At 40.0% G+C, this 11,209-nt stretch overlaps 1 protein-coding gene across 2 annotated transcripts in view; it reads left to right on the top strand.

Moving 5' to 3' along the window:
• The window catches only part of GTF2H5 (general transcription factor IIH subunit 5), a 19,656-nt gene extending 10,718 nt beyond the window's left edge, over positions 1-8,938 (top strand). For both annotated transcript variants that reach the window (XM_017538542.2, XM_037741911.1), the window contains exon 3: positions 8,537-8,938. In XM_017538542.2, the coding sequence (XP_017394031.1) occupies positions 8,537-8,717 (181 nt within the window). In that variant the 3' untranslated portion in view covers positions 8,718-8,938. The remainder of the gene's footprint in view (positions 1-8,536) is intronic.
• The last annotated feature ends 2,271 nt before the right edge of the window (positions 8,939-11,209 follow it).

Raw genomic sequence — 11,209 nt, 5'->3', positions numbered from 1 at the left:
ATTTCAAAAAAAAAAAAAAAAAATTAGGAAATGATCAGAACTGCCAATAAAAATGTATGTATTTAATGTACTAGAAAAATAAATTTATTTGTTGTGGCATATTTAAATCAAATAATGTAGCTATTAAAATATTAAAATTTGCAGACATTTTAAGTGACTCAGGGAAATGATATGCACAATAATGTTAAATGAAAACACCTGGTGCCTGTAATAACGCTGTTTTCTATGTGACATATGTTATACCGAGCACTTGCTAATATTAATTCAGTTCTCACAACAGCCCTTTGAGGTAGGTGCTAACATCTCCACTTATGGATGCACAAAGTGAGGTTCAGGGAAATTAATCAATTGCTCAGTTACATGGCCACTGTTAAATTGGGATTTTAAATCCTCCAGAGCCCAAGCTACTAAACTTTACATTATACTATCTCTCCAATATAAAACTAAGTATAATATTGTGTTTGCTTTCTAAAAGGATATACGTATGTCTTAGAATTACACCACATATATGGTATAATTAGTGGTTTTGTAAATCATTTGATAAGGATAGAACAGATTGTAACTTAAACCTCTCTGCCTATACTCTCTAGTCCATCAACTTTGTGGTGTAGCTGTAGTACTAACATTGCTGTTACAGATCACAGGCTCTTTGGCTCCCTATGTAATAAAAATTTACACAGGGCTACGCAGTTTTCCCAGATAAGGGTTTTATTTCAGGGCTTATGCACAAGTGCAAGGGAGACAGTGAAGTATCAAGAACTCTGCGGCTGATCCCCACAAAAGCTGATAGGGATTTTTTGATTAGGCGAAGCATGGGAATTGACATCAGGGTAAGATATGCAGGCTGGGCTGGGCAAAGCACGTGGACGGTACAGTATGTGGTCAGCATCTGGTTGCAGTGGTTATCTTGAGTAATGGGCCACCTGGTGGTCTGGCCAGTGGCTTCCAGGTTGCCAATCAGTTGTTCAGCTTTATTTTCCAAGGTGGAACACTCCACAACCTTGATTTGATACTTAGATTTCCTAAGTAAAAGTCATGGTTAAACTTGAGAGCACAGAAGAATGGCTATTTTCTGTATATGACTAAAGCCTCGGGGTTAGTGGGTACATCACCGGCGGGGTAGGGCTGTGGGTTTTCTAATCAGTGGGACAAGAGAAGGGAAAAAAAGAAATATGTGAATGAGGAGCTGGATACAATCCCTAGTCTCATCACTAGTTAGAAGCCTGAGAAATTGAGAGTGAGTGACTTTATACATTATACATATTTAGGTTGGCAGAGCTGGGGCCTAGGGGTAGGCTTTCTGGGTCCAATATTGTCTTTAGACTTCTGTGTCTTTGTAACAGTAAAACCCCTATTAAATGTCTTATTGGGAAAATGGAGCTGTTTTCTGGTTAACTTAATGTCCCCTATGGTATCTCTTTCTCTTAAGTCCCTCCTCATGTACGAAATAGTTATTGAGCACCTATAACATGCTGGGCTCTAATCTAGACATCCATATCTCAGAGTGAACAAAACCCAGACTCAGAAAACACTTTGGAAAATGCTTTTAAAAGGGAAATAAACCGAATTATAAACAAAGCTATTTCACTTTAATAAATTTTCTAAAACAGTCTATCCCAGGACATAATGGAATTTATGGAGAAATACTTAAAATTTTTTTAAGTAATATCTGTTGGTCAGTTATTATCAGGAAAGATACTTTAGCATTGACTAAGGCAAGATTGTTCTAATGGATTATCAGTGCTGACAGCTTTGACCAGACTATTTTACAGCTCACTGCATCATCCTGGTAGATTATCATGGTATAATCCTTTTCAGAGTCATATTTTATAGGAGCTATACTCAGCTGCTTTTGGAGAGGGTTTATTCATGATATCTACCCTTCACATTTCCAGGGCAAAGATGTTTCTTTTCTGGACTTCAAGTATGTAAATATACACTTGGTTTGGGGTTGTTTTTTTTTTGTTTTGCTTCCCTCAGTATGGAAGTGGAATGGCTCTGTGTTCAGATAGGAGTATTCCAGGCCTTTTGTGTTTCATAACAAAGTGTCCTTTAAACTTGAGGTGTTGTTTTTTTTTTGTAATTAATCTTTTAAAATCATATTATCTTTACTTCTGGTACATGCTTGAGAATTCAATCTCGAATTGTCTTTCAAACGTTTAAGGCATGCCAGACATGGTAGCACATGCCTATAATCCCAACACTGGGAGGCCAAGGCTGGAGGATTGCTTGAGCCCAGGAATTTAAGACCAGCTTGGGCAATGTGGTGAAACCCCATTTCTACAAAAAGTACAAAAATTAGCTGGGCATGGTGTCGTGTGCTTGTAGTCCCAGCTACTCAGGAGGCTGAGGTAGGAGGATCACATGATCCCTAGGAGGTTGAGGCTGCAGCGAACCAAGATTGTGCCACTGCACTCCAGCCTGGCCAACAGCGTGAGGCCCTGTCTTAAAAAACAAAAAGTTTGAGGCGATTGACATTAAAAAGTTTTTTCAGTGTTCACTGGCCAGTCATTCCTCTAAGCTGCCTCAACTGTCTGTATGTTTCCCCAACCGTGGGGAATACCATTAGTGTTCAAGATGATTTGAAGAACACACATTTTGGGGGAGTAGAACAGAAAAATAGGCCAGGCACAGTGGCTCACTCACACCTGTGATCCCAGCAATTTTGGTGTCCGAGGCAGGTGGATTGCTTGAGTCCAGAAGTTTGACCTGACAGAACTCTGTCTCTACAAAAATAATACAAAAAACTATCTGGGCATGATGGCACATGCCTGTAGTCCCAGGTACTCGGGAGGCTGATGTGGGAGAATCATCTGAGCCCAGGAGGTCAAGGCTGCAGTGAGCCATGACAGCACCTACTGCACTCCAGCCTGGGTGACAGTGAGACTCTGTCTCAAAAAAAAAAAAAGATAAATTTATTTATATGACCAGTTTAATTTATTTGAGGAGAAAAGGAAACTGACACATCAAACTCTTCGTTTTATACCAGATGAAAAGTTAGTTGATTTAAAGGCAATGTAAAGAAAAATATTTATTTTGTTATGCCAGCCCAACAAAAAAGAAAAGAAAAAGAAAAATGTTAAGTGATTTGCAATGGAAAACTTACAAGAGATGGCTAAAATAGCAAGGATGGTATGCAAATGGCAGACATTTTGAAAGCACTGGTGTGATGATTCAGCACAGATGTGAGTCCTGAGGCATTTCTTGGTTTTAGTGGTTTGGCTCTAACTTCATTAAAATTATTTAAATTTATTCCATTTAGAAAATTCCCAAAGAGATTAGTCTTCATAACCACTTAACTCTTGCTATTTTTAATACCTGTTAGTAGTAGCCAGTTACTGAGAATAAATTGGTGTCGTCTGGATGTGCTGAGCTCAAACTGTAACAAGATAATATATCACGTGAGGACAGTAATGTTATAATGTCCTATTTGTCTTTTACTATGTTATATTTGGACCCAAAGTTTATTTTAAAGGTCTAACACAAAATAGCTGTTCATCCTATAAACCAAAAAGTGTCTGAGACAAGTCTCTATTAATTTAGAAGTTTGCTAAGGTTAAGGACATGCACACGACATATGCTCAGAAGGTCCAGACAACTTGTGCCCAAGGTGTTTGGGCTACAGCTTGGTTTTACACATTTTAGGGAGACAAAACATCAATCAATACATGTAAGACGTATATTGGTTCAGTCCAGAAAGGCAGGACATCTCGAAGCAGGGGGAATGGGAGGCAGGCTTCCAGGTGGTCACAGGTAGATTCAAGGATCTTCTGATTGGCAGTTGATGGAAACAGTTATTATCTAAAGACCTGGAATCAATAGAATGGAATGTATGGGTTAAGGTAAGGAGCTGTGGAGGCCAAGGTTTTATCATGCAGATGAAGCCTCCAGGTAGCAGGCTTCAGAGCTTTTATCAGACATAAAAAGGTGCCAGACTCTTCTGGATCAGGGAAAAGACCTGGAAAGGAATGGGGATTCTCTACAGAGTAGATTTTCCCCACAAGAGACACATTGCAGGGCCATCTCAAAATATGTCAAAGAAACATATTTTGGGGTACAACACAATTTCAGGGCCTGCTGTCTTCATGTGATGCTCTACAAGAGTCAAGCTGGAATTTGGTGTTTTATTGCTACAAAATGTCTGTTGTGTGGGTCTTAAGATCTCTGTTTTAATGTTAATACTGGTCAGCTATGCCTGAATTCAAAGGCAGGCAGGTATGAGGCATGCCCGACCACCATTTCCATCATGGCCTGAACTAGTTTTTCAGGTTAACTTTGGAATGCCCTTGGCCAAGGGGAGGGTCCATCAGTCAGTTGGTGGGTTGAGGGCAGGGTGCTTAGAATTTTATTTTTGGTTTATAATCTGATTGTGTAAAGTGTATCCTAAGAAACCTCTAGGATTTTTATAGAATATATTGAGGTACATGTGGGGCCTGGAGGGTCAAGTGGGTGCCAGGGTCACCATATGAGTCCTCCCTTGTCTCTTGTTTGCAAGGAAAGCTTAGTTGTAGAGTACTGAAGTCCAGGGTTTTTGTCTGACTCTCCCTTCCCCAGACATCACACCTGTCTACTGTTGAATTGCTCTCCTTTTATTCTCCCCACCAATCCCTCCCCTTCTACCTTTATTTGTGTATGCAAGGAAGATTTTAGGGAAACAACTGAATTTTTAAAGAGTCTGAGTAGAAGAACAATAGTTTTAGAGAGACTGAAACTTTGGTTTCCCTGTCCCGTGGGCCTCCTCATTTTCCTTTCTGTGATACCGGGAAGCACCCTGTTGAACCTGCTTCATCAACTCCGGGTTCCTTCTAGATTGCTCTTCAAGCTTTTTTCAAAAAATGTTTCCACCTGTGCTCCTTGTCAATAATTAATCAATTATTTACCTCTGAGATTTCTCAGTGTACAGTGTGTTACTGTTCTAGGAAATCTTTTCATTTAAATTCTTATTCTGTATGATGCTCAAAATTAGGGAATTGCTGAAAATATGAAGTTTAACATTTTTCTGTATCTGCTTAAATCTGTGACCATTATCCGTGTTTATAAGATACCCCATTCTTCCTCCCATCTGTCACCAGCTGTTATTGCCATTCAGTTTCATGTCAGTGTCATCCTGGAGACCCTAATTCTCATTATGCCTTATATGCCCATTTTTCCTTATTTTCAGTCACCCAATAAGCCACAGACTCCCAAGCTACTCCGTCTCTTGGACTTTCATGATCTATGGCCCCGTTCACCATCTCCTACCTACCCACCCCAATCCTTTCCACTTGCCCTCTAGGACATAGTGAGATGGCAGCAGCATGCCCTGTAGCCTCAGCCTCTTCTCTCAACTTTCCTTTTTCCTTCCCCCACCAGGTGTTGTTTTTTTTGTTTGTTTTTTTGTTGTTGTTGTTTTTTGGACAAAAGCTGGCTTTCTCCTGAGCACCCTGTTTCTCCTACCATCTTATCAAGTGGTGCCTTTTTACCTCTAGAACAGCACCCTCTTGTACCATTGGGCCAGGAGGATTGGTACCTTGCTTATTATTGCCACTTCCAGAAATTCTCCCTTCCTCTTCCATAGAAACCCCAGTTATCCATCCTAGATCATCAGAGTGGACTACCCACCAACCCTCCTCTTTACACACTCCATTCTTCCCTGAAGGTTTTTCCTTGAAAAAACTATCTTCAGTAGCTCTCCTCTCACATCCTTAGTGAGGTTAGTATCTATGTGGATAATCCTGTAGATACCCTATTCTCCCAGTTCCCTGACTTCCTCTTCCACTGAGCTTATCCTCCACCTCATCACAGCCACTCATTCATGTAGTCGTAGCTAGACCTGTCCTTCCATACCCACATGCCAGCTCTTCAGTCTCATTTCAGGAATCCGACTCTAACCATCACCTCCTCTTTCCTTCACTCCCTCTTCACTCCATCATTTCTTCAACTTCACCAGACCTATGACCCATCTGTTCAGATTCCCACACCTCTTTCTAGCTTCCAATCTACCTTTCTGGTCGCTACAGCTAAATTTCTCAGTAAAGAGAAGACTTGGTTCTCTTCACTGTCTCTGATTTCTCTCCCTCCATATGAAACCCACTCTGGTCATGCTTTCTCTATTATGACTCCGCTAAAACTGCTATTGTCAAGATCCATGACTTTCTGAATCCAGTAGTCAATTTTCAGTCCTAATCTTGCTATATGCTATAAGCCTTTGACAGAATTGATCACTCCCACTTCCTGAGTAGCCTTTGTTGCTTTCAGGACTCTCTGGGTTTTCTTTCTACTTCAGTGGTGACTTCTTTTTAATTTTTATTTTTTATTTATATTTTTATTTTTGAAACAAGGTCTCACTCTGTCACCCAGACCAGAGTGCAGTGGCTCAATCTCAGCTCACTTGAAACCTCCGCCTCCCAGGATCAAGTGATTCTCCTGCCTCAGCCTCTTGAGTAGCTGGGATTACAGGCACGTGCCACTACTGCCTGGCTGATTTTTGTATTTTTAGTAGAGACAGGGTTTCACCATGTTGGCCAGGCTGGTCTCGAACTCCTGACCTCAAATGATCCGCCCGCCTTGGCTCCCCAAAGTGCTGGAATTACAGACATGAGCCACCACTCCCGGCTAGTGGTCACTTCTGTTTTTTTTTGTTTGGCTGGTTGGTTGGGTTTTTTTCTTTTTTGTTTTTGAGATGGAGTTTCATTCTTGTTGCCCAGGCTACAGTGCAATGGCATGATCTCAGCTTACTGCAACCTCAGCCTCCCAGGTTCTAGTGATTCTCCTGCCCCTCGCCTCCTGAGTAGCTGGGGTTACAGGTGCGTGTCACCATGCCCAGCTAATTTTTTGTATTTTTAGTCGAGTTGAGGTTTCACCATGTTGGCCAAGCTGGTCTCAAATTCCTGACTTCGTGATCCGCCCGCCTTGGCCTCCCAAAGTGCTGTGATTACAGGTGTCAGCCACTGTGCCCAGCCTAGTGGTCACTTCTTACTCAGCTTCTCCACTCGGGGGCCAGTAGCCATCTCAAATTATAACGTCAAAAAACAACCTTTTTTTTTTTTTTTTTTTTAATAGAGTCAGGGTCTCACTCTGTTGTCCAGGCTAGTCTCTAACTCCTGACCTCAAGCAATCCTCCAGCCTAGGACTCTCGAAGTGCTGGGATTACAGCGTGAGCCACCATGCCCAACCTAAAACTAAACTGGATCTTACCTACAAACCTGTTCTTCTTTATCTCAGTAAAAATCTCCTCCATTCTTCCATTTGCTCAGACCAAAAATCTTGGAGCTTCCTTGTTCCTCTTTCTCAAAGCGCATGTCCAGTATTAGCAAATTATGTTGGTTTTATGTCAGTAATATCTAGAATTCAGCCACTTCTCATCACCTCCACTATTGCCACCTATGTGAAAATCATCATCTTTTGCCTGGATGTCACCTCATGGGTTCCCTGCCTCTGCCATTTCCAATCTTTTCTCAACCCAGCTAATATGATCCTTACAGTTAAAATTTAAGTCAGTTCTTAAGTTAAATCATGTCCCTTGGTAAAAGCCAAAGTCCCTCAAGTCAGTTCTGAGGCTGATACTCATCTAGGGATAGAAGTAAATCCTTTGTTAGCATCACTTAATACGTGCTTGTACTTAAAACTTATTTTTCTTGTTTTCAGTAAATTACAATGACATCTTTTGGATTAAATTCTTACCTTTACAATTGATACTGAAATTTCTCAGGACACCAAAAGATTATATGCGATTGTTTTCTTACAAAAATCTATGGTGCAGCTTGACATTTTTATATTCATCTTTTGCTTACCACATTGTATGTTAGAGACATTTTGCTGTATATCTGTACTGCCCATGAAGAAATTGTATCCCTCTTTTCCCTCATGACAATCCTATTCCTTCCAAACTAAAATCCACAAGTTAATAAAATTCAATTTGGATCTCTTCCCTTGAGTACCTACTGCAAACCAAGCACTGTCCTTGACATTTATCTCCTTTAATTTGTGTAACAATTCTGTTATGTAACTCACTTTTGTAGTTGGGAACAGAGGCTCTGGGAGATTAAGTACATATTCAGGGTCACATAAGTAAGTGATGAAGCTGGGGCTGAATCCAGATATGACTCTTGTTATATACCCTGCCTGACCAAAGTGACTGTTTAACTGGTTTTGTAAGTTAATTTGTCACTGATAAGACATTGAAAACCTACTGGTTCCTTAGATGTAATGGGCATAGACAAAGAAGAAATTCATTTTTTAAGTCCGTTAAGAAAGCTGTAATTCTAGGCCCTACTAACTACAAAGCTTTGAATGTTCTTCTATTTTTTCACTTAGTGACAAATTATTCTTTAAAAATCTTGCCATTGGCTTCTGCCTCTTCAACATACACTAATAGTTCTAAAATGAAGCCATGTCTGTAAATTGTTAACACTTGCGGCAGAGAGGAACTAAGGAATTGAGTAACAGAACTTTAAAAATCATTCTAAAAATTCTACCTGTTCAGATTTAATTGCTCAAGTCTCTGTGGTGTGATTTGACAACAAGGTATCTTACAGTCATGTGTTTGTCTTCACAGTGATCCTGCCATGAAGCAGTTTCTGCTGTACTTGGATGAGTCCAATGCCCTAGGGAAGAAGTTCATCATTCAAGACATTGATGACACTCACGTCTTTGTAATAGCAGAATTGGTTAATGTCCTCCAGGAGCGAGTGGGAGAATTAATGGACCAAAATGCTTTTTCCCTTACCCAGAAATGAAAATACTCAGTATGGACTATTTAGGAATTGTAAGCAGCAGATGTGAAAGACTTGCCACTCGATATCTTAGGTGACTGGTTAGACATAGAGCGTTGTTTTAGGAGCATGCCACGGGAAAGACCGAGGGATCATTTGTTCAGAAAAAAAGCCCCTGAACTGATTTTGTTATACTGTAGAATTTAAAAAATAATAATAATAAAAGCTTTAACAGTTGGCTGTAATTTGGCTTTTTTATCCTTTATTAAAACACAAATGTTAATGCTTTTCCTGCCTTTGTAATACAAGTTAATACATTAAGAATATAATGGAGTGTGCTTTTAAATTGTCAGTGTAACATAGGTATTTATTTTGTTCGTCCGTGTTAACTGTGCGTTTTTGTTGTGTGAATATAGGTGGTTGGTTTAGGTTAGAAATGTCATAGATTTGCTGTGTTAATATGCCAAGGCAGGAACTTTGCCATTATGTATGCCTCACAAATCATATCTGCATACCAGTTAGCTCAATTGATAAAGAAGATTTAAAACAAATGTAAACTATAGTTTGCATTTCCCTGAAAATAGGGTATTGTTTTTAAGAGGTTTAGAAACAACCAAATGGGAAAGGCACATGCTGCTTTGCATCTTTAGTTTTTCCTTGTTCAAGCTTTGTTGATCACATTTTCCAATCTGTATTATTTTATTAAGAAATCAGCTGAAGGAGGCTGAGGTGGGAGGATTGCTTGAGCCCAGGAGACCAAGCCACTGCACTCTAGCCTGGACGACAGAGAGACCCTGCCTCAAAAACAAAACAAAGCAACAAAAAAAATTCTACTTGTACCTTAGTCCCTATGAGAATACTTATCAAACTTATCTAAAAAAGAAAAATAGGAACAGACATATGCAAAGTCAGCCCAACAGGAAAGGACATACTACATTAAAAGACATTGCAGGCTAAGCATGGTGGCTCACACCTATAATCCCAGCACTTTGGGAAGCCGAGGCAGGCAGACTGCTTGAGCCCAGGAGTCAAAACCCTCTCTCTACAAAAAAAAAAAACATAAAAATTATCTGGCTGTGGTGGCATGTGCCTGTAGTCCCAGCCACTGGGGAGGCTGAGGGAAGAGGGTGGCTTAAACCCAGAAATCGAGGCTGCAGTGAACCTTGATTATTGCCACCGCACTCCAGCTTGGGTGACAGAATGAGACCCTGTCTCAAAAAAAAAGTATGTATGTATGTATATATAGCAAGAGAGAGTTCTGTGATCAATTGAAGGCAAAAACAGTAACACTGATAGGTGCTTTGCTTCCCTTCCTGAAGATGGTGTCATTAGGATGGGTTCCTGTAATGGGAATTTTCCAGAAGAAAAGGGAATTTTCATTACATGTAGAATCTTATCAAATCCATTTTACCTGCTTCATTATGGTATATTTATTCAAAGCACCTGTGTACCATTTTTACTCACTTATACAGCATTACTGAATCTGGAAAATTTCAGTTAGATGTATTTTACATGATTCCCACCCATATAACTCAATCAATCAATAAAGTTCCCACATAGCAATGCAAAAAATTTTGGTGAGTGACTGGTACTAAAACTTGTTAAGTAAAAGATGCTTCTTAAGAATTTCCAGCTATACTAAAATGTTACTAATGTGTCTTATATGTCAGGCATGTCTAAATCAACTTTTAGTGTGCCTCAGGCATTTGTTACCAACCTTTTAAATTAACATGAAACATAGAAAATTTTTGTTAGAATCCCAGAGTTAAAAAGGTATTGGGGCTGGGCGAGGTGGCTCACGCCTGTAATCCCAGCACTTTGGGAGGCCAAAAAGGGCAGATCACCAGAGGTTGGGAGTTCAACACTTTGGAAGGCCAAGGCAGACAGATCACCAGGGGTGGGGAGTTTGAGACCAGCCTGACCAACATGAAGAAACCCCGTCTCTACTAAAAATGCAAAAAAATTAGCCAGGCATGATGGCACATGCCTATAATCCTAGCTACTCAGGAGGCTGAGGCAGGAGAATCGCTTGAACCCGGGAGGTAGAGGTTGCGGTGACCTAAGATTGTGCCATTGCAGCCCAGCCTGGGCAACAAGAGCGACACTCCGCAAAAAAAAAAAAAAAAAAGGTATTAGGATTTTTGCCACTGAGTTTTAAAAAAAAAAGAAGAAAACACAATATTTATGAGAAAACTATTGACCAGTGACTGCAAAGAATGGTATTAAGTGAAATACGTGAAGGAGAATGTTAGCTTTTACTTTTTAAAGGTTGTGTTGGGGCAAGTGTTAAATTTCTTTCTCTGGACATGATTAAGAAAGAGTGATGTGGACGATAGGAAGCCCACCTGTAACCACTTAGTTGACATGTCCAACCACGAGTGAACAGGAAATAAGTGACATTTTACCTAGGCTGTTTATTGGAATCTGAGTGGCAATATTGGATTTGACATACTTTTTTTTTAATTTTATTTTTTTATTGCATTTTAGGTTTTGGGGTACATGTGAAGAACATGCAA

Source organism: Cebus imitator, unplaced genomic scaffold (assembly GCF_001604975.1).
Source record: "Cebus imitator isolate Cc_AM_T3 unplaced genomic scaffold, Cebus_imitator-1.0 Scaffold6, whole genome shotgun sequence".
Classification (NCBI taxonomy): domain Eukaryota; kingdom Metazoa; phylum Chordata; class Mammalia; order Primates; family Cebidae; genus Cebus; species Cebus imitator.
Note: the sequence above shows the minus strand (reverse complement) of the source record. Positions and strands in the feature narration are given on the sequence as shown.